The 24,224-nt window shown below is 39.1% G+C and overlaps 1 protein-coding gene across 3 annotated transcripts in view; it reads left to right on the top strand.

Annotated features, from left to right (window-relative positions):
• The window catches only part of MOB2 (MOB kinase activator 2), a 90,315-nt gene that overhangs the window by 21,551 nt on the left and 44,540 nt on the right, over window positions 1-24,224 (top strand). Inside the window, exon 1 of one of the 3 annotated variants that reach the window (XM_018076086.1) lies at window positions 991-1,010. The exons of 1 other annotated variant lie outside the window; for it this stretch is intronic. In XM_018076086.1, coding sequence (XP_017931575.1) covers window positions 1,006-1,010 — 5 coding nt within the window. In that variant the 5' untranslated portion in view covers window positions 991-1,005. Of the gene's footprint in view, window positions 1-990; window positions 1,011-10,106; window positions 10,160-24,224 lie in introns of those variants that run through there. One more of the 3 variants, XM_018076085.1, reaches the window with a different exon arrangement.

Below are 24,224 nucleotides of genomic sequence, written 5' to 3'. Positions count from 1 at the left end.
AAAAATTGGTGACCTGTATTAGCAAGTGTTCAAGTGTTGCAGTGATGTTCCTTAGGCTGGGTCACGAGACTAAAATATCAACTGCTCTTTAGGGGATGGGGGAACTGGAAGGGGCAGAGACAGTAAAGGGGTGAGACAAAGTCACTGGCATAGTGTTTTGGAGGGGCTTGCATGGTCATTTATTTGGCACTTGCGTCTTCAGAGGTAGAGATAAGGCATCTCACTTGGTGATCCTAATTATTTGATGTGTATATTTTTACAGAAGTGAGTAAAAAAATGTTGGGGGAAAAAAAAAGATAAATAAAATACAAACAACCTGCAACAAAGCTTTATAAGAACGGTTATGTCTGGTATAGGACCAAAACTGACTTGTGCCCTGGTAATGCTTCATACAAAACTGAAAAACCTCAGGTTTTTTACCACTTATGAAGAATGAAGCTTTCTGTCACCTAAACTTCAAATAGATATGTTTTTAAAGGTTAACAGCAGAAGGATTATAACATCCCTTTCTAGCTTCCACTGCTCTGAGTTGACCTTTGTTTTACTTTCTATCAGTGTAGTGAGGGTTTTTTTGTTTCTAAACAAGCAAATAACCCATTATTATACTAGGATATGGAGAGTCTGATCATATATATCAATGGGCCATAATTATTAATTGAATTAGTTGTCAGAAGGAATAATAGGAGTGACTTTCTGAATGACGATCTCTCTCAGGTTCTAAAATAAGAAATGGGGTTAGTGTGCAAGTTGACTTGTAAGTGGTGTGTGGAGTTAAAGCATGATGAAGATTTTTGTTGAGATTTGGAGTATCTGGAAAAAAGATTGAAAAGATTGAAGTGAAAGGCAGGTCAAAGCTGGAGAAACCATGCATGGTTAAGTTTGCTTTGTACTATTTTTTCATAGGCCCTTCCAGTTGTCATGTGAGCACCTGAAAAACTGAAGGTTGCTGTGCTGGTGCAGGAGCTTGATGTGAAAGCGAGTATGATATAAAGGTTAAATACAGTCATGGAGTGAGTATGGCTGCAAATTACGAATAAGGAGAAAGCTGGATGGGTAGGGGAAGAACTGCCAGCTCCGCTGGAGGCAGAAAGATTTCTGGTTACTAGGGGTTTCCTTCTGTCCTGCCCTGGAGCTGAACCCAGCAGTGTCTTTGCCTAGCTTGCTTGTCTAGGCTGGGCAAGTGCCATTGTAAAGGTGCCTGCGTGTATCCTCCTGAAACTGCACCTTTACAATCCGCGTGTGCAGCAAGGCCCGCAGTCTGGAACTGACTGATGTGTTTGGAAACTTGACTTGCTTGACATTGAGCGCCCAAAATCACTTTAATGGACATATTTTTGAATATGTACCACGCAGTACATATCTAAAATCCAGAGGGGAAAACCCATGCTTATTTTATTACCCCGGTGATATCCCTGAAAAGTTGCTCTGACGATATACTTTTTAAAGGTTTGGTTATTGAACTAGAAACAGTTTTAGGACAACCTGTACTGTGTCTTGTGTTTTATTTGTTTGTTTTATTTTGCTTCTAGACAGGGTGGTTACAGGTGCTGATTGTTCTTTATGCTTTTACTTTTAAATTATGTGACTGTGGACATACAACCAGGCATTTTTTTGCTAATTGGTCCTTTGTTTTTTGTTAAGGTAAAGAAATTAGATTTACTCACAGTGCAAGTGGATGTTAACATTGCTTGGAAGATATGCTTGCCCTATCTCTTTAAGCATCTGACAGAAGATGGTGTCAGAGGGACAAGGGCATAGTGTGAAAATGGCCCATTATGAGCTACTCAAGCTACTGGAGTTTAAACTCTTACTCATCAACACACTGTACTATTTGACCCTAAGCAATTTAATCCATTTTTGTCCCATTCCACTGTCTAAAACCGGAGAATATTCCACATTGCTGAGATGTAAATGGCTTGGCTAATGATGTGGTAATTGACCTTTGAAAATTGCATTCTAATTAGTGTAGTTTTTGCTTGAGTCCTGTTCAGAGCATTGCAGACAAGACTGCTTTGATTACTGTAGCTTTGTGACTTTAAGCAAAATTACATGAACTTGCACTAAAAATCCAAGCACAATAAAAAAGTAAATAACAACAACAACAATAACAAAACATTAGATAAATAGTAGATATTCCAGAACAACATGTAAGGAGAATTGCCCTTCTTAATTTGCTATACGGGCTTTCTTTTGCCTATCTGTTGGGAATAAATATTATCTTAAGTTTTTAAAATTGAAACTGAATCACGTCTTGATTATTCAGTTTTCAACCAAAAACTGGTTCTCATCTAACCTGGGTCCTCACAGCAAGTTTACTCATTCTCCTTACATTGTCCTTCTTCTACATAATGGCACACTAAAAGGATAAGAATTCCAGGGGAAGCTTGGAAATTCTGCTTTTAAGGTTGAATTAATGTTTTATTCTCAAAATAGGATTATTTGCTATGTTCTCCCAGATCATCTTTTGCTACTGAAGAAGTATACTCTCATATCGCTGAAGGCATTTAAGATCAGTTTTCTAGGCTGAACACTTCGATTGCATAAGACTGCATACAGGGATGCAATACAATGTATAAGTAAGGAGTTAGGAATTGCCTTGGATTGCAGGTTTTCCCATTGCATAAGCTTGAGGGACTACTTCTCAGTGGAAGTCTGTAAAACCAGAAATGGGACCAAGCAGTAGTTGGACAAAGCTTGGATGAAATTTAGTGGCAGGTATACAATTTTTTTATTGTAGTTTTTTGACTTGAGAATGGTAGCATATAAAGTAAGAAGCCAGTCTTTGTCTACCATATTGCCTTGAGAGCTGAGCTCCGTGTTCAACAAAAATCTTTAGAGAAGGTATGTGTGTGTGCTCACAGATGAGAGAATGAAGGCCAGTTATTCAGGAGTGAAATGCAGCTTCTCTCATGTAAGAAGTGTTTGGAAAGGCAGGAGGCCTAAGCAGTGAGGTTTGAATTGAGAGCTGAGGATTTCTGAATTACGTTATTCTTTCATTTGATTCTTGGCCTTTTATGAGTCACTTCATCCCATTAAACCCTAGACTTTGCATCATCTTAGATCCTGACTGTCCAAGTGCTTCCTGAAGTGTTGTTATTGCTATTTTACACTTTGGGAAAAGAGATGCCGAAGTGGAAGACATAAGCTAGCTGATAGATGTAGCAGATCCTTCATTCCTGGCCTTAAACTGCTTTAAGAATCAGGGAGTATTTTATAAGTACCAGGGATCTGATATTGAAAGTCCAGTATTCTAGCATTATTAGTTTTAATTCACATTTGCTGCTCTGCCTTAGAAAGTGAAAACAACCAGTGCAGATGGTGCCCTGTGTGTCTTATCCTCAGTAATGGGGAAAGACAGAAACAGCACTGACTTTTTGATTCTGTTTCCAAGTGGTTTCCTTTTATCTGCTCCACTTTATAACCATTTCCTCCTGGGTTTTTCCACTGTAATGACTGTAACAATCACCGACACAGGTTGCAGGGATTGAGGTTTTTTTTTCCAAAGCTCTATTAAAATTTCCAAAAGTGCTATGTAAATGCTAGTTAATGTTCTGATATTCTCAAATGTGAGGTCCAGACTCTGACTGGGGCGAAGTATTCTTGCCATTCTTTGAAGGATGGATGACAAGGCTTTATGTCTGGGATTTGTCTACAAAGACTTTTTGTTGAACATTTAGGATCTTGGAAAAATGTGAATAACAGCAACTGAAGTCAAATTTGGCAAGGGCTTTGCTAGGATCACCTTAAAAATCCTATGTTCAAATGATTTATGTTGCTGCCTTTGCCACTGACATGCACAGTATTTTTCACTTTGCACTTCATTTCAGAGAAGCTGTTTCATTATGTGCATTAATTTAGAAGAACAGAATAATCTGCCAAAATAATACTGTATTTATTTGTTTTGAGATAGTGAATTTGCTTCTTTCTGAAGGTAAGGCAAAAAGCATGTCTGATAAGTGACTCTACAAATGCAGGATGATAATTTGTATGAGCCTTTTAAAAGTATTTAAAGAATTTTCCTTTTCTTTGTTAAGGGTTCTTTATAACAAGTTTTACTTGTAGGATACCAGGTTTCTGTATTGGAATCAGGGTACTGTTTCATTATTAACAAAATCAATGTAGTTTTAAACTTTTTTGTAAGTTGAAAAATTGCTTATAGCTTTTAGCACCTTAGGGTGAGACCACTTGGCTAAATTAAAAAAAAAAAAAAAGGAAAAGAGAAAAGAAGCCACTTGTGCAGTAGAAAACTTAACTACTTTTTTGTTTTGTAGGCTTCAGGGATTTGTATGTGCCTAATAGTGTTTAATTTTAGCTGAAGTCTTTCTCAGAAATTTCTCTCCTGTTCTCCCTCTGTGGTACTACCAGAGTTCTCCTGGGTTGTATCATTAGCTAAATTTTGCAGCAGAGACTTTTATACCGGCTGGGACTTGTTGGGTGGAGCATGTTGGTAATTCCTACAGTTGTTTCCTGTTCTTGGGCTGAAGGGGCAGTGCCTGCTCTAAATTACCTGCTTGATACTCTTGCCAAGAACATCAATATTCTCTTACTATTTTTTATGTTACTTTATGAGCCTTCCTTTGAGATGGAGAGAGTTTTGGGGCCTGATCTGAATAGGGATCTTCAAGCTCTACAGCTGTTTGCCACAGTTACATAAATACCTGTTGTCCACGTAGCTGGTCTTAGTGCCCATCTGTGGGAAGCAGGGCAACTTTCACTTCCCACTGAAACGTTAATTTTGCCACAGTACTTTTGTTAACCCTGTGTAAGGACCTCTCTTTAACACCAAAATTAATTATTAATTTCTGTCTAGCTGCTTCTCTTTCTAAAACCTAAAAATAATTTAAAATAAGTCGAAAAGAATGCACTTGAGCACTGTGAGGTCCAATACTGAACTACATTACATTAACTCTTTTGGACAGCCCTTCCAAAGAGGGATCTGTTCATTCGCTCCAAGCCTACCTCCAGGAAACTGCCCCAAGTAGGGGTTCGCAGCAGGCAGAGTGCCAGAGGTCTCAGACAGTTTGGCACATGCTGAAAGCTTGGTCTTTCCTGTATTGAGCCATGGGCAGATGTCCATGAAGAATGATTAGGCAAAATTTATATAAAAGCCTTGTAAAATGGTGTGTGTATTTTTTTCCTTTCTTTTTTTCCCCCTTCTCCCCTATCCTCTTACTTGAGAAGTTTTATGTGGGTGTGTATTTTTTCTAAATTTATAAACCCTGGCTTTTGCCCTGGTCCGGTAGAAACTGCTCACCCACCCTTTTCCGTTTCCAGGCGGATTGCTGTTCTGTTATTTCAGTTCTGTAACTTTCTCCAACACTGTCCTGTTTTGCTTATTATAAAGTGCTTGCAATAACCCTTTCAGTGCCGTTGTCATCTTTGCCTTAAATCAGGATTGGCTGTTGTATTCATTATTAAAAAAAAAAAAAAGCAAAACAATCCTCTAAAAAGCAAATTAAAGACTTCTCCCCTGTTAAGGCTTTCTGTTTGACTGTAGGAAATGTGTTATGGCTTTCTTTTGTATATTGACCATTGTGTCCCCACACAGGGTCTTTTCTTTATTTTCGATACTAAGCCAAAACCCTCACTGAAATGGGATTTCTTTACAGCTCTGGCAGAGAAATCCCTTCAGCTCTGAGCTGAGGCAGCGCTGTCTTCATGCGCCAAATGAATTAGCAGAATTTGGGGAAAACATTTACATCCAGCTATGTCTTAGAGTCAATTTTCCTGTTCTCCTTCACCTCTTTTGCTTCTTCATTCCTTATAGAGCAACAATTGATATTGACCTGTAAGGTCTTTGTTCCTCTAATTATCAGTGTTTAAGCCTGGATTAGCTAAGTAGTTAGGTAGAAGTGAACCTGACTGACCCACTGTTTGGGTCAGACCAGGAAAGTAGCCTCAAATTTGTTTCTTGTAACAACTCAGTCTTTCATTGATTATCTTGGGGATTAACTTGGCCAGCCCATAGGGGCAAGTTATGATGCAAGACAGTAGAAAACAAGGTTAAGCCTTAGGTTAGTGGGTATTTTCCAAAAGAAAGAGTGAATTGTTCTCTTCGGTAGTCAAATAGACAAACTCAAGTAGATTTTTCAAAAACATTGGAGGGAATGGGTCAAGGATACATGTGTAAAGTAACACTAAATGCTGTAGAAGTAACTTTCTAACACTTGTGAAAAGCCTGGCTCTGGAAAATAGGGTACATATGGGCACTCTGTCTCCTCTCTTCCTGGCCAGATGTGGAGAACTGAAGTTGCTAGTGAGTGTTTCTTTTTAGATGTAGAAAGATGTTTCATTCATATGCAAAGCTCCTCCTGGATGAATAATTAGGCTGTGAGTGTACTGTAAGTCTTTCCAAGTAGTAGAGGACTGGCTATTCTCTGCTGTACCCAGCTTTTTACTTAAAATGTAAGTTTCCTTATTAAAAGGGATTTTTTAAATAGTAATTGAAATAGATCTTTTAATGCTGTTTTCAAAGCATAGAGTATCTGGGAGATGGTTGAAAATGGTAAATCATCCATACTAATTTCTGTTATCTAAAGAACTGCTCTTTGAGCTAAAGTCCAGAATAACTGGGCCAAATGGTCCTGTTGAAATTTCCTTTGGAAGCAGAGCAGTAATTGGATGAATGTTTAGCCTGGGAACAAATAATCCATGCTGAAGTTTATGGATTCTGCTTGGGAAAGGGAATAAAAGAAAAGTGGACTGTAAGAATGCTTTATTTGTCAGAAGGGATCTTAAGGAGACATAAAGATGTTTTTCCTCCTCCCATGTGTCTTTACCACAGTGAGGATGATTCAGCTTGTGTGTGCTCTCTGGAATGCCTACGTGTAGGGAGAGTGGGGAGAAAAGAATTTCTTTAGGTGCAGTTGACTGAAAATACTGTAGAAGATAATGTGTATAGCACATTGCCTCACTGTAGAGTTGCCTGCTTCAGCGAGTTTATCATCTTTATTTTCATGTTGACTAAAAGTAAGGGGCTTTTTATCTTTGTTAACAAAACACGTTTCTCCAGAAGACCTCTCTGAAGCAGGAATTCATTGTTTCTGAAGCAGTTGTGTTGGCAAGTAGGCTTTAGCTGTGTTTCTGTGGTAAGTTCTTTTGTCCATGATAGCATTTTGGGATCCCAGCATCAATGTGGCTGACTCTGGCTCTGATTGGACAGTTTATATTTAGTTGCTGGTTTCCTATAATAGTTTTCAGATGGAGATGTTAAAGAACACATACCCTTGTGCTGCTGTAATCCTAAAAGAGCATGGGGGAGTGAAAAAGAAAAAAAGCATCGATGTCTTTCTGCAGAAGTAGTGTTTGGAAAAAACCAGCAGCTGCCTACAGCCGCAGAATGCTGAAATTAATTTTTAAAAAATTAGGTAGCCATCAAAACCAAAGAGCTCAGAAAATCCATGGGAACATCACTTAAATTTTGTAGCCAGAAAGGAGCTTTAAAAAGCTGTGGGAAGGGCTGCTTTTTTTAAAATTACAAAAATTGTGATTCTCTAGTTTAGAATAGTAGTCAATTGATATTAACTAACAGCCATCAAACAGCACCTCATGACAGCTCCTGTGTCCCATATTGCTGGTGTGTTTCCAATGCAAATTAGTAGATGCCCAAAAAAGCCATGTCACATATGATTCAATTATACTGTCAGAGGCATCTTTTATTTCAAGTAAAACTAAAAACACACCAGATTTACTCTGAGCCTGGGTTTAAGATGACCTCTCCAGAAATCTTGGCCTCTAAGAAGAAAACTGAGTTCAAGTTTTCATTTGAGATGGGTTTGCAGAGCATTTAGAAATTATCTTTACCTAACATTTTTTATTTATTAGCTTATTTTTTATTCCCTAAATTATTAACCAAATAAATCATCCTAGTTTTCTTTGATGAGCTTCCAGGAATGTGTCTGCTCTTTATCCAGTGCTTGTAAGTAGCTGCCTGCAGGGACCTAACTTCTAGCTCTTCTATGGCCGTAATGAATCTTTACCAGCTCCTGAGGGACAGCAGGGCCTGACCATAGCACCTGGAAGAATTAGGCCCTGGTGCCAACCAGTACATAGGTAGATCTTTGTAAAGTTGATGGTTGAGAAGAACACGAGGTATGATTCTTTCCCATGATGTATATGATAAAACCAGAGCGATGCTACCACTGTCCTTGTAATGGATTGGACCGATGTGGAGTCTTGGCCAGTATAACTTATTCTGAGGAGGAAATTCTAAAGCATGCTGTAGCCTGGTGACTTGAGCTAGTTTGTCTCATGTGGTTATATGGCGCAATTTTCATTTTTTCTGCCAGCTAGTACTGGGAGCAAATCATAGAAAGGTAGGGGTGAGAGACACCTAGTTGGTCTCCAGATCCTGGAGCAAGATCATCTCAAGGGCCTGCAGTAACAGGGACTCTGGAGTCTCTTCCTGTACTTAAGAACCAAACGCATGCCCCTCCACAAGCAAGACAATACTAACCTGGTTTGATTCTTGTTTAATTTAAGTCCCTTTGTGATGGACAGAGAAGGAAGAATATTTTGTTTCCTTTCTCTTTACAGCAGTGTTCTAAATTCTTGGAAGTGTTATCTTGTTTTCTTCCCTCAGTTTTTGCATCTGTGAGATGAAAAATATTCTTGGTGCTCTCTGGGCTCCAGCTAATTCTACATCTGTCTTCAACTAGGGTGCCACGGATTGGGCATGGTGCTTCAGATGAGGCCTGATAGATGCTGAGAATTGCTCTCTGTCTTGTAGATGCAGCATATTTCTACAGCTCACTCTCACTGCCTTTTATCCAACAGTATGATGTTGATTTCTTCAGCCTGTAATTCATTGTAACTTTTTCCTTTCAACATTTATGATCTATTCAGTCCCTATATAGGTATGCTTGATTACACCTAAATGTATAATCTGGGGCACCTGGAAAGAAATTAAACAATTCTCCCATTTTTTAGGCTGTTTTTCTATAACTGTTAAATTATTTCTATAACTGTTAAAATGAAAATTCAGCTTGACAAACATTTAGTCTTTAGACATTTTAACCATTCAAATAAGAATAATGTACTCAGGCCAGAGTTCCATAGGACCCTCCCAATTGCTTCTGTCTTTTTAGGTAGTGAATATTTAATCTTTATATTTGTCTAGTGTGCAGTTTTCCCATTATCCTAAAATAGTTTCACCTAGGCCACAAGTGACAGTCATTTCAACATCCATTGATAAAAACACTTTTCATGTGATTTATTACTCAAGTCAGTGTCGATTTGCTCACAGACAGTAAATGATCAACAGTTATCTGGAGTAATTTTTGCTTTGTGTGGTAGATTCACCCCTCTAGTCCCGACATTAAGCTGTGCAGCTGTTTGGTTCACAGCTATCAGGGAACGGGAGGGTGAACAGAAAAGGGAGGAAAACAGTCTTCTCGGAGGCAGTCCAATGCTGTGATTTATGCAGGGCAGCCTGCCCAGGACTGGACTGCTAGAGGATATTTTTCTCTGCAGCATTCAAGCGTGACTTGTTTGCCTGTTTTTAACCTACTACAAGGAAAATAAACCTTTTAACCACTAATTGTGTGTCCCTTTCCACATGTGTAATTTTTAACTTGATATTGGGGGGAGGAAAAAAAACCCAAAACAGTCTGAGTATTTGTTATTTAGGGCTTCTTGTTTAGTTGCCTTGTGCTGAGGGTAGTGCTAAATACTTAAGTGATAGTCGCAGCAGGGCTGGTGAGAAGGAGGGAATAGATCTGAAGCTGCTTTCAGGCTATTTAGAAGAGCAGCTCACCGATAAAGTACAGCTTTCTACAAGATTTATTCTTGCACGTGCAGGGAGAAGTTCAGGTATTTTTCAGAACCTCCTCTGTGAGTTTTTGCTGCTTTTCCTTAGTGGGCTCCAAGATTTTGTCAAAGGTTCGTTGGGGAGATATTACACCTCCAGACTCTTGTTTGGCTGCAGGCAGTTTCCTCTGGGCTTCCTGCTAAGTGACTTTGGTGGCTGTTTCACATTGTTCCTCACTGATGACTCAGGGAAACAGGAAAGAGATCCCCTGGTGAACAAAAAGCGCAACCACCAAACAGGTGCCTGTATTCTGGGGTGGCAGAGGACAAACCACCTCATTCTGGACTTTTTCCTAAGATTCTTATCAGCAAGTATGAGACTCAAGAGGAATGGTTCATACACGCTGAATGGGTAAGAAAGAGCCTGCATCCTCTTTTGAATCTTCATCATTAAAACCACGTGAAAACGGAAGCCTTTATTTTCCTTTCTAGTAACGGGGTACATGAAATAATGGCCATGTCTTTTGTCTCAAAAACAGCAGAGGATCACAGTGTATGAAATACGCAGCTTATTTAGCTTGTTTTCTTCTGCATTTTGCTAGATTTGCTTTTGTAGTATGTGCGTTTGGTGGGGGCTGGTTAGAGTTGTCTGTATGTTAAAATGAGGTGGATCTACTCAGTAAAATCTTGAAACATTAGGAACTGTGTAATTCCCAAAGAGGTGCCTGTGGTAATGATTTTAAACATATGCCAGCTTTTGGTACAAACAAGAGCTAAACTCATTTAATGTGATGCTCCCCGACATGGAATACTATTTACTGTAAATTTAGTCAGTATGAAAAATTAGCTTAAGTAGTTTCAAGTAGTAAAAACTAGTCCAAGTTACTTTATTAGCTTTGTGGTTTTAAAAATATTGATTTTCTTTCTCTCTGCTGTTGAATCTTCTCTGCAACAGAGAATATACCATTAGTGGAAAGAAGATAACTACCTAGATATTCCTTGTTTAAGTAATCTTGTTGTGATAATTGAAAATAGAAAATTTTCAGGTGAAGTTTTTTTTTTTAATAATTGCATTTGATTTTTACTAAAGCAGATTCTTGTGTGTTTTCATACGATGTAAGTTTTATTTCTTAGCACAGCATACCTGATCTGAAGAGGATTTGTACTTTCACAGCTCAGTCCTAACTGTTTATTTGAGCTTGGCTGGTAACTTGACAACTGAAGACAGTTGTTAGTCTTGGAGTGTCCCTTTACTTTGGTGCTGCTTTTAACCTTCTGTAATGAGTAAGCACTGTGCTAAGTGCCTCATGGGGCAGTTGCCTTTAGTGCTCTGTTCCTGAAAAGCCCGGGTGTATTTCAGATTATAGCTGCAGACTCACCCCCCAGTGCCTAGGTGCTTTAACTGTGCCATGGACCATGGGTTTGACTGGCAATCTCTGCACAGGAGAGGCAGAGAGCAGTGCAAGGGGATCAGGTTGGGAATACTTTGGCAGTGTTGTTCGGCTGGACTGTGCTGGTCTGCGCAATGCTGCTTAGAAGGGTCCTTTGCTTTGCCAACACATGTTTAAAACTGATTTTTTTTAAAAATTCTAAAATTTTATTTGGATTAGGTTTTCTTAATGTCAGAGTAGACAGGTGCTAACATCTTCCTGGCATATCCTTAATGTTTTTTTTTTAATAACTGTAATGAAAATTCCGCTAGCTGACTGGATACAAGATCAAACATAATGGGAAGTTACTATCTTAGAGTATCTGATTTTAAGCTTTGAGATGAATTTGTCCTTCAGTGGGATTGAGTTTGTAGTAGATAGAGACTAAGAATATATTATCATTAACTTGGCTTTTTTTGCAGAGGTTTTTGACCCTTTGAGAGATTATATTAGAGAGTTAATTAAGAAATGGTGCTGAAAAGCAAAAGGTAATGGATATTGCTTGTGTTAAAGGAATTTAGATTTTAGTTACAAGAAGCACAATCTTTAATTGATTTGAGGTTTATTAAAAATGAATGGATGGTATAGAACTTCAGGGAAATACATTGTACAAGATCACCCTGTACATCTGTTCTGCCTTGTTCTAACTTGCAAGATGCTGCATAATCATTTTAAGGAATTTCACTTGTTGTGGCCCTGTGCATACCTGGCATTACATTTTACAGCAAGCATTTAACTGGAAGTGTTGTATTACAGTGAGCAAAACCAGTGGCACCCAAATGCTTGCATGAAAAAGGAGCTTCAGCTGTGAGTTTGTGGGAGACTCAAATATTATCTGATTCTAACATGCTGATGTGCTTTGCTTTATTAAACAACAGATGCTGAGGAGTGAATTTATCTAATTAAAGAAATTCCTTTTATGTTTATCTCTTGCCTAGATGGTTTAATAATGCAAGGTAATGGAAAAAGAGCTTCAAGTATGTTTTCCTGTTTAGCCTAAACTTCTGCCATGTCAGCAGAAAGGCTTGTTTTGATCTTTAGGGGTTTTTGTTTGGGACATGGTGTTCCACTTGTCAGGTGGAGCAGCAGCCTGTTGTGTAGGTCACTTGAGGAGAGGGGAGCTCATTGGGGTGGAATGTTGTAGGGCAAATACTGCATCAGGTACCTGCATATGGAGGGGACATAGCATGGGATTCCCCTTTACAGTATAGTGCATGAAAGCTTTGAGCTTCTCTGATGTAAAATAACAAAAAAAACCCCAAACAAACAAACCCACACAAAAACAATGAAGAAAACAGCAGAACTCTAGGGTACAGGCTTTATGTGAAACCCCTTACATCTTTATACAAAAGATGCTCACTTTTCAATAGTTCTGTCTTTGACACCTTGCAGTACTCCCCAAAACTTCAGTTCCAATTTTCAGGAAAATCTTGATTCTTCCTTTTGGTTTTGCTTGTAAAGACAGCACTGTAGCAAAAGTCATCACAATAATTAGTTTTTTCTCTGTGTATGTTTTGGTCAGGCCCTAATTGCACTTTTAAACTCATGAAGGAGGAGGAAGACTATAAAGGGAGCTAAGATGCTTGAAAATAGTTTCAAAACTAATACCAGCAAAAAGCTCCCCCTGCCTTGCCTTTCTGGTGTTCCATCGCACCTCAGTTGACACTCACATAAGAACTGAACAAACATAAACTGGAAACACAACTAAAATCCAGAGTTTCACTTAGAAACAGTGATTTATGGCTATTCTTTGAGCAGGTCACACTGGACATGGGCATGTTCACTCTTGCTTTTTGAAGTGGGTATTGGTTACACATGTCTGTGGAGACAGAGGGATATGGCGCTGAGATTCGTCAGAGGACACTGAGTTAGAAGAAGCACCTTATCTTCCTGAGACAAGGAGCAGAAATCTTACCTGCCAGCATCTCTTTGACAGTGTCGTTAAGTCAGCTTTGCTGTTGTGTGCTAACCTGCAGTGTGCTGATTATATTTCTTTGCATTGCAAAGTTTCTTTTTATAAATGATTTCTTTTGAAGATCATCCTGGCTTGGGAGATATTCCTTTATTTGCATGGTGCTGTGTTGTGACACAGTGGCAGTGAAAAATGCACTGGCACTGTAATCATTTCAGCATAATTTTTTTCTCTTTGCAGTTGCTGTTTTTTCTTTCCTTTTGTCCATTTACCATTTGGAATTAGTGATAGTAGAAGTCTTTGCATGCTGGTAGGGTGTCAAATAACAAATATTGTTTATTACACATCTATTTCCTCTTTTTCTCCTAATGACTTAAGTTTAAGGAAGGGTGTAAATCCAAGCATGCATTTCGCAAGATATGACCTCAATGCACCCGAAACAAATATGCAGCTTGAGCTTCAGTGATGTGATCTAAGCTTCCTGTGCCTTTTGGAATCATAATGTATGGGCCTATGCATTCCTAAAACCTTTGTAGTGATGCAGACAGAACCATGCCCTTCTGGTGTACCTTCACAATGGCCATGCCCTCTGCAGGAAAGCTTTGCTGCAGTGGAAGTAGGTTATGAATTGCAGAAGTGAAGACCTCCACTGGACAGCTGGGAACTTGCTGACCTTCCTTCAAATATCATAGGATATACTGACAGTGTACTAGGTAAAATTGCACCTAAATTGGGCTTTCCAAAGGCCCTAGTCAGAGAAACACATGATTCTCTTCTGCTTGTCGTGGCAATTTTGACAAGGCCATGCAACCTACACTTGGTCTGCAATGTTTTCCAAACCAGTGCAGGTTAAAAACTTGACAGCTGTCTGAAGACAGCTGTTTAAGCAATAATCTCTGCAACTCCTGCATAGTGGCTATCCCAAACCCCCATCGTGATGGAACAAATATGTAGCACAAACTACAATGTTTAAGTGTTAATTAAAGAATTTTTATCTTCTTGTCATGGCCCTACTTGACTGCACTGCTGAACAACTGCTGTGTGGCATGTTTTCCTGGGACATTTGTAAGTGCCAGAGGAATGTAGCTAGATTGTGTATTCAGAAATCTGGCAGGGGTGAAAGCTTTGAAAATGCAGTGTTTGCAGCTCAGCATCTCAGTGCCTGTGCTGCTGAGGAGCACTTGCTCAATTTTCTTGAAAAGTTTGTGTTTGACTTGTGACATTGGTGTTTCACCTTAGAGTTGGAATAGTTTGACATTTTCCTTCTGCTCAGTGCAGCCCTGGGCCCTTCTGCAAATGCTCTTTGAGTTCTGCTGCATTAATCTTGGTTCTGTGTGTACATGAAGGTGATTATATATAATCACAGTCAGAACTAACTCATGCCTTGAAACAAATTCAAGTTGGACAGGGACAAAATACTTAGGAATATCTTAATGATTAATGGATGCTCAACTGACTCTGATAAAATATTGTTGGCCCCAAGATGTTTCCTCTTCTCCAAGCCACTGCTTTAAACTAATGACTTTTGATTTTGAGCCAAGCACTGAAATTGAAAAAGAATTTATTTTTCTTGTGTGCTTCCGTCTTGTGCTGACGCAAAGCAAGCCGAGGAGAAAAAGTAGTATCTTATGTTTGTTTTGCCCAAAAAAGTAGAAATAGGAAAGAGCATAGTAAGCCTGCTTCAGAAGGCTTTTTTATTAAGTCTCATTGCAACTGCAGGAAAAATGGCTTTGAAGGATGTGACAAACGGTTCATGAAAGCCTGTTGAAATAGCTCATCTGGCAGACAGAGGTAGTATGAGCACCCAAATATCTTATCTGAGGAGAAGCAGCTGTTTGAACTGCTTTACAGTCCTCCCAAATTACCATACTTTCTGTCATGAAAAAAGGGGAAATCTAAGGGTAGCAATACAGACAGTTATCCCTGGAAAGCACAGTGCAGATTTGTCAGATTAGGGCCAAAAATGTAGATTATCCACTTCAGTTTTTGTTGGATTGGGGATCCAGTTTTGGAGAGTCATCTTTAGATGCTTTATGGTATCAGAAAATGTAAGCTAAGATGTAAAATGCCAGCACTGCTGGCTGACCTCTGCCTCACGGGAGGTATCTTAGTACTTTCTTGTCAGCTGTAGCCAGCCCTCTGCTCATTTGTAACTTAGTTACAGGTTCACTCTTCCACTTCCTGAAACTGACAGTGATTTTCATTCACGTACTTCAGTTACAAAGTGAGGTGGCTTCTCACATGTCATTAAAATGGCCTTATTCTTTTTTTGGAAGAGGAGGGTTACTGCAGTGTATGCAGGGATGATGTTTCAGTAGTGTTTGGATGAAGACGGAGATCTGAGGCTGCTCTAACTGCTGGATGTGTACAGAGGGAGAACAGTGCCCAAGGACAAGCAAAATGTGGCAAATGCTCTCATTCTATACACAGCAGAAGTTTCCTTTATAAAATACTTTCTCCAGGTCTCTCACTCCACTCCCCTGCATCCCGTATTTACCATCCCATTACTGCACAGTGACATGGCCGAATGGTTGGGACAGGATTTCAGTCCAGCACCATTTCCCACACGCGGAAAGGGCTGCTGGCTGTTTCTGACCACTGCTGCTCCTCTCTGCTGTGGATGTTCTTTATTGCAGGTTCTGGCTGCTGTACTCTTCCCTGTGCTCTGCCTGAAAAGACTCCACTTGCTTTACTGTCGGCTCTCCTGTAGGAACTATGGAGAGATGTATGGACCCGTCAGAAGTTGGAGGAGAGTGACAGTGAACACAAGGCTCTATCTCCACCTTCAGGAATGTTGTTTCTTTTATAGTGAGTTGCGGGTATTGGTTCTTTTTAAACTATTTAAAGTACTCAGGCTGAGGAAGTTGGGTCTGTTTAGCCTGGAGAAGAGAAGGTTGTGTGGAGACTTCATAGCAAACTTCCAGTATCTGAAGGGAGCCTACAGGGAAACTGGAAAGGGACTCTTCATCAGGAACTGTAGTGATAGGAAAAGGAGTAATAGGTTCAAACTGAAAGAGGGAAATTTAGGTTAGATATTAGGAAGAAATTTAAGTTAGATATTAGGAAGAAATTCTGTACTGTAAGGCACTGGAACAGGTTGCACAGAGAAGCTGTGGATGACCCATCCCTGGAAGTGTTCGTGGTCAGGTTGGATGGAGCTCTAAGTAACCTGGTCTAGTGAAAGGTGTCCCAGCCCACGGCAGGGGGATGGAACTAGGTGATCTTTAAGGTCCCTTCCAAGCCAAACCATTCTATGATTCTCTTGCCCTTTATATTCAGCGTAGCTGTTCACATAGCATTTTTCCTACAACACAAGATTTGTGGTCTCACATGTGTTTTCTTTGAAACTTTTTTTGCATGTGTGAGCATTCAAAAGTACTTTAGACATTTTTATATTCATTAACAATGTATGTGTAAAGGCTTAAACTGTAAACCTTATATGGGGAAAGTATTATAAATGTAATGCTTCTAAATAGAAGATTTCATTAGAACTTGCACTGTGAGTCATCGTTGTTATATTAATAGAGCTATTCCCAAATATGGATTTGGAACTGGGCCTTCTTCATGGTGAATGCTGCAGATGACTTACAGAAAATAAGTATTCACATTAAATATCAAATTTTTTGGGGGGGGTAACCTCTTGGTCAACCAGTTACACATATCAGTGGAGCACATAGTATAGAATAATTTTGTAATGTAATTCTGAAACTGCAGTAGTTTCTGTCAGATGATATTTTAGTCAGAAAAGTCTTTTTTTTTCTTTTTTTTTAATGTGAAAAAGTAATTAAGAAGTAAGACTCAGGCTGTGACACAGAATTATGCGCATTTTAATACATACTCTTAAAACTGGCCTGATCAGTTAGTCTCCCACCCTTTGGAAATACTTAAATCAAAGAACAACCTATAAGACTATATCTTCACAGATATTTTATTAGTCTCTACCAGAAGCAGAGATTTAATTCAGAACTCCAGGCTATGCTGTTGCAGGTCTTATGTGTGCGTATTCTTCTCTCCCTCTTTTTTTTTTTTTTTCCTAATCTTTTTTTCTTCCCACCATAACCCATATCCTTACTTACTGGAAATGTCTCACCTCTTGATACAAAACAATGTTGTGACACAAATTCGAGAAAACTGTCATCCTTGCTCTTACACAGAACCTTGGGTGGTGATAAGTGCTCATATTAAGATTTGACTATTACAAAGATGTTGTTTCATGAACGATCTGGAGCCAGAAAAGGGAACAACAAAACATTTCAGAGGTTTAACTGTTTTGGAAGGTTTTTTTGGCACCTTTTCTGCCAACTCCCTCCTTCCCTCTCTCTCCCTCCCTCCCTCCTAGTAGATTGCTTTGTGGAGTGGGTAGTGTGGTCAGGGCTTATAATGAAGGTTGTATATGCACAGGGTGAGAAGTGCCCACTAAAAGTAGCCATATAATTTATTTGTTTTACAACTGAACTATTAACAGGCCAATTTATAGCTCATTAATCATAACTAGGGGGCAGTAAATTAACTGTCAACTTTTACACTAGTTACTCAGTAGCTTGATATGCAATGGACAGTTTATTTCTGCTTCTTCCCCATAAGATGTTCTGAGGACTAGAGCTTTTTAATGGGTTCTTACTGTGAAAGCATACTGAATAAATGCATTAAACGTAGCCATTTAAATAGCATTTTTTCAGTGAAAGTAGGCTTTCCACTGAAATAAAATGGGAGCATGTTTTCTTCCCGTACCCACTGTTAAACTATACCTACAATAATGATGATGCAAATTGAAGTTTCCTTCCTCACAGCTGTCTTGAGAGAACTCTTAACTATGGTCCACTCTAAAGCTAAGAAAGGAAAAAGCAAGACCTGTTAACGATTTTGAAAAATCTCTAATTCCCAAATCTCTGTCCTGCCAACAAAGCAGCATAAACCATCACTTTATTTAGTGCTACTGGCTTAGCTAGAAGAAAATGTGAGTTCTTCGATTTACTCTGTGTGGGAGAGAACAGCACTGATGCCCATGGATGTTAAAGGTGAGGAAGCATCATGTGTTGGCAGGGAAGATGCTCATGCTGAATGTGAGGTAGCTGGTGGCACCACGCTGACTCTGCGTGCCTGGTTTATTGGCTTGGGAGCTTTATTCCATGGCAGTCATGCAGCTACATTACTCAAAGGTGTTCAACGTATTACTTTTGAAGACAAGTCTTTGCTTTCCCAGTCAGTTTTAATTATGGGTGTATTCTAGGTACGGTAACAAGGCAGTTTTCTGAGGGGAATTTAATCATTTTTTCATTATAATTTGATTTCATGGAGCTTGTTTAGAGCATTTTTGTAATGAGTGATTGCTCACAGAACACTCTGAAGAGCAATTACATTGACTACATATTTAAATATTTTTATGGCGTTAAATGCCTTTTTTTAAATATGCTTAAGACACTGCACTTAAGATTATTAAAAAAATCTTTTTTTTCCCAAGCTCTAAAAGACTGTTCAGTATGACCTCGACAAGCACAAGCTAAGGTTGCTATGCAGGAACTGAAAGCAATCAGATTTTTTGCAGGTTCATTTCATTTTTTCACTAAAAAAATTCATTTCACAGTGGTTGGAATGTGACTTCTGAAGAGAGATTGCTTCCCATCCAGATTAGTGCTCTAATACAAAGCAGTCTGGATGTTAGGTGCTTTCTGTGAAGGTGGATAACATATCTAACTTCATGTGTGATGCAATCAAGCTATTTTAGGATTTTTTTTTTTTGGGGTAGCTCATAACAAGTAGTGTCAAAACAGCATCTCAGGATTCTTTTCAGTGAAGAACCTTCCTGCTGTTCATGCTAATTCTCTTCCTGTTACTAGTTTTTAGTACGTGCTCCTGGAATATGTAGGATCATATGTAGGATCATATGTATCTGTCCTTTCACACATACAAGTTAGTTATCAAGTGGCTGACCTTCCTAGAAAGCCCACATACGTTTCTCTCCTAATGAATTTTTTTTCCCCCTGAGGTAAAGACAATAATGGTACTAGCTTTTGGTTTCTGAAGTGGAGGTGTGGAACTTTTCCTGTGCTCTGGGGAGCTATATTCTGCACTTGAAACAGTATAGTCTCATTTATAAAACATGGATAAAAATGTCTAGCCACTTTATAAAGCGCTTAAGAATGGATTGACTTGTACAGATATTGAAAAAGACGTATTTATTTGCACTAGTTACATTTATGTAAAGGTAAATAAAGTCTGTGCAAGGGTCTAATCACCTGAAAACTCAGGTAAAAATAACTGATTTTTACATTTATGAGTAAGTCTGCATGAAATATAAATACGTTTGAAAACAGCAGCATCAGGGTGAGTAAACATTAGTAAGCCCAGCCATCCTGTCGCTTACCTTAGAATAATTACTGGTCTGCATTTGAAGAACAAATCTTAATGTTGCCAAACTCCACCTTTTTCCTGCCCAGTCTGTATGTGGGAGAGTCTTTATAAGAATCTGTTTCCTGTTTCCCAGACAAGGGAGGGGAAAAATGTGTTTTCTCCTTGTTCTGAAAAACAAAAGACAGGCAGTGACTGTGTGCCGGCACCAGCTGCCAGCCAGAGCGAGAGCCTGTGGAGAGCTCCAGCCTCCAGTGAGGTCCTTGGCTCAGCCCTGGTGAAACGGCCTCGTGTTGCACAGCTGGGCCCATTGGGATTTACCTGTAGAGCTGTGGCAGAGAGAGAAACTGGCCGTTATCTTCTCCCTTTCCTTGCAGGATTTCTTCCCGAATCCCGGTTTTTGTTGTTTGTTTTTTTTTGTTGTTGTTGTTGTTGTTGTTTGTTTGTTTGTTTGTTTTTGGTTTTTTTTTTTTTTGGTTTTATGGATTAGTTTTTGTCCCTGACTACTAAGCTTTGAAGAGTGAGTTTTGCAAGAAAGAGAGGATACGGTGGCAGGGAGGGAACATGTGGCTTAAGCCACTTAGAAAGTAATTGTAGCCCTTTCTGAGTGCAATCCTAATAAATTCGTAACACCAGAAAAAGTGTACAGGGTAGCAACAAGTGATTTTTCTTTTGGCTTGGAGGGATGTCTGTGTAAGTGTGGCAGTCATGTTGCTCCAATACTCAGTCTATTAGTTTAGATTTTTACAGCTATTCCAATTCCATTCCATAATTATATGAACAGTAGCCCCTTTGGCCTCTTCCTGTCTAAAATTTTGAACATTATTCATATTTGAACATCCTGATTTAAAATAGTACAAATTGGGACCACATTGCTTTAAAGTCAACTCCACTGCTACAGATTACAAAAATAAATTTTACTTTCATAGAGGCGACTTGACCAAGTCAGAGTTCATGTCTCCTCTTTATGCTCTCCTTTTAAGGAAAAAAACTGTACCTTTGCTCTTTGTTTGAGAACTTTGTAGTCAATAACATAGTATGTGATCAATAGTGGAATTACAGGGCAAAGTAGTAGTGTATTAGAGAAGTCCTATGAATAACTAACAGCTCTCCTAAAAACGGTTCAGAACTAAAAGTAAGGTTCTGGGGTTTTCAGAACACAGTTTAGAATTATCAGTTCCCTTTTCTCTGTTATACTCTGAAAAGGAGTTAACATTGTGTGTAAGTTTGCTGCTTTTGCTCTGTCCATCAGTGCATACTCCAACTACAGGAATTCTGAAGAACATATGGTGGGAGGGACAGTTTCTCTTACTGTTTTGGAGAAATGTAGTGGACTAAATAAATAAATTGAGCTTTTGATATTTTCACAAGTATTGAAAATCTAGATAGCTTAATAAGTTCTCAACTTGGCTACCATGGCACTCTCAATAAGAAATAAAAAGTGTGAATTTCCACTTCTGTATGCACAGAATAGTTTATCAATAGTAAATCTGATAGTAAATATGATAAATATAAATAGTAAATCTGCTCTATAACATAAGTAACTATGGTAATGATGAGGCAGTTTCTGTGTTACAAACTATTTTGCAATACAGGTTAAATATTTTCATTGTCATGTTCTTGAAAAATAGTTGTAATTTGTCTTCTCCCCCATAAGTAAATATTGGAATATGGCAATGCAATTTCAAAACAGACAAGTCTCTGAGGATTAAAAAAATATTTATAAACAAAGTGTTTAAGAGCATACTTCATCTCCTACTTAGGAATGTAATTCCCTATTTGTCCCAAATACATACTTCAAGCTTCATATGCTTCAAGATTCAGACATGATGCTCAGGCTTGATTTTCTTTATTGTTACTATGTAGAATCATCCTTCAAAGGGTGGCAAGAAAACTGCATATCTGTGAGGAGACTGTCTTTTGATAGTCTTCAGCTATGGTGAGCTGTTTTCTCAGACAGCTGTCTGACATGTGAATGTGTGCTGAACAGCTCCACTTGGGTTGTACCTCTCCAGTTTTAAGTCTGAGTCTCCTGTCCCTCCAAGTGTTTTCCTGTGTTCTGGAGCATGTCTGACTTCCTCTTACAGCAGTACTTAGCACCACGTCCTGGCAGCATGGGACAATGGAACAAGTAGCTATGTGTTATTTTGCTCTGTTTATAGTCTTATCACTCTCATTTATGGGAACAAACATAGTTTCCCATGTCGGGTGCTGTTCTTTGCACGTGCATGTGTGAAGCTCTCAGTGTTAACATGCTGCTGTTCAACAGTGCAGCCAAGTCACTGCAGTGGCAAACCTCCCTTGAAAGGGACTTCCTTTCCCTAGCTGGGTTCTGCTGTTTCTCTTGCATATCCAGTGACTTTGAAATTGCCTCATGGTGAGCTGCATCACAGGGTTAAACTGGCAGAAAAGGCAAATGCACCATTTCCAGTTGGCTTGGTCGGGGAGCATTGAAAGGGAATAATCCTCTCTGAAGAAGCTACCTGATAGAGTGGCTTAGCTGTGTCACTAAAAGATGCTCTCAAAGGGCTTCAAAAGATCCTAGTGGTGTTTTGCATTGGTAGACTAGTGAAGACCATTGTTAATAGACCTTTATTTGTTGACTGCTTAAGAACTATTTAAATATTAGTTTATTCTAAATCGGTTTTTAGAAATTAAAGAATTTCGCCCAGAAGTTCTAGAGTATGAAAATATCAATGTGGCTTTGTTTCTTTCTATCCATTCAGCCTATTTTTGAACAGCATTGCAGCTTTTGGTTTATTTAATATTTGTATGTGCACAGAGCAGATGTTTGTTGCCTTCATGGAAATGGAAGGCTGTTTGTGAAGGGTTACACAAGTAGAACAAATGCCAAGCTGCTGAGCTGTTTCTCATTGCCAGTCTGTTTCTCTTAAGCAACAATCTGCTAATAGAAGTTGTGGTACAAAAGCAGATGTCTAAGTACAGGAGGACAATCTGACTTCCTTTGTTGCATGGTAAGAGTGCATGGGCTTTCAAGTTTTGTTGGAAGCTGATTATCTGGAATTAGAAATAAGGCAGTAAATGAAGCCCCAAAGAAGGTAAACTTCAGCTTTCACTTTTAGTAGAGATGTAACATGTTGAAGTTGGGAAATGTCTTCAAGTTCTGACTTGCATAATGGCAATCTGTTAAGCCCTGGGATTCTCATCCATCAAGCAACCCAATGATCCTTGAGTATATGGAGTGCGTTAATGGAGAGGGTGAGGGTGGGTCATGTTTTTCAGCAAGCTCAGTTCTGAGTTCTGTACATTAAAAGTAGCATTGTTAAAGTGAGATGAAGGACAGTATTGAAGGAATCGGAGGGCACAACTTATTTTGGAGTCTTTCATTGCTGCTCTCTTAGTACGTTCCTTGTAAAGGATGGAAGAAGGCATTTGCCCTTTCTGAGTATAAGAGGGGAGAATAAGGAAGGCATTGGAGACAGCGGGCATAAAGTAGAACTGAGTGGCTTTCCACACTAATAGTCATATTAGCAGATGATAAGATGTACTCATTCAAGTTTTAGGCTGTATCATGTTCCCTGTTCCTTTCCACATGGTCCCTTGGGTCAGATAATTTGGCTCGAATCGATAACTGCTCTTTGCTCAAGGGTATTCAAGGATTACAGTGGAAGCAACACAATGATAAGGAGCTAATTTTATGTGGAAGAGGACATAACGTTTTTGCCACGTGGTCTCCATTTGCTTCCTACAACCTAATTTTGAATGGCTGTGCTGTGGCTTCCCTCCCCATGGTTGTGGGTGAGAAAGTGAAAAAGAATGGATTACAAGAAAAACAAGCTTCGTCTTTTTTTTTCTCCTTGAGGTTTTTAATCAAAGGTAGCACAATCCATGTGGGATGAAATGATCCTAGTTGTTACTAAGCTGATTAAATATTTATAACACAAGGGTTATATTATATTTATATCTCTTCTGTCTGGATAATATAAGTAAATTAATGATTTAATAGATTTTTCTTTCCTTGCTGAAATAATGAGAACTAGCATTCTTTCTGTTGACTTGGGATGCAAATATTATCTGAATTTCTAAATGTTAGAAACTCAAATGTTCTAACCTTGCAACAGGTCTTTTAATTTGTTGGGAAATGGAGATCCAGATGGAGTTCTGTATGCTTGTTCATCCCTATAAAGATTTTAGGACAGCTTCAGATCTTCTGAGCAGTCGTGCTTGCACTGTCTTGAGTAGGCACTTGGGTACCTTCTAAATTAGGAAGATAGAAAAGACCTGCAGTATTTAAAGACCGGAAAAAATTTCTAGTAATTAGGCATAAAGAGATTTTTTTTTTAGTTATTCATGAGGTCAAGAGATGGATATCATCATGGCTGGGCTTCACAAATGAAGATTTGGGAAGGGCTCTACCCACATTTGTTAGAGATGTGCTGGTGGCTAAAAAGACCAATACGAGATAGACACATCCGATTGCAAAAGGCACGGCAGAAAGACTCCTTAGGTGGTAAATTCTGCAAGACACGATTCTTTCTGCGTTGTCTTTTCTCCTCGAGAGTGATCCTGTGTGCGTTCTCAAAGGAAACAGCAGTGTTATAGATGGTGTGTCTCCAGGCCTCCCGATTGGAGGCCAGAGTAGACCAGTTCTGTTGATCAATATGGCCAAGGCTGAGATGTTGTTTCAGGGAGTCCTTGTATCTCCTCTTCGGGGCTCCTCTCTTGCGGCAGCCAGTGGCAAGTTCACCATAGAGCAAGATCTTAGGGAGGCGGTGGTTGGTCCTTCATCCTGGAGACGTGCCCTGCCCAGCGCAGCTGTGTTCTCA

The sequence above is a fragment of the Manacus vitellinus genome, unplaced genomic scaffold, assembly GCF_001715985.3.
Source record: "Manacus vitellinus isolate BGI_N305 unplaced genomic scaffold, ASM171598v3 scaffold_30_pilon, whole genome shotgun sequence".
NCBI classification, from domain to species: Eukaryota; Metazoa; Chordata; class Aves; order Passeriformes; family Pipridae; genus Manacus; species Manacus vitellinus.
This window is presented reverse-complemented; position numbering and strand designations above follow the sequence as displayed.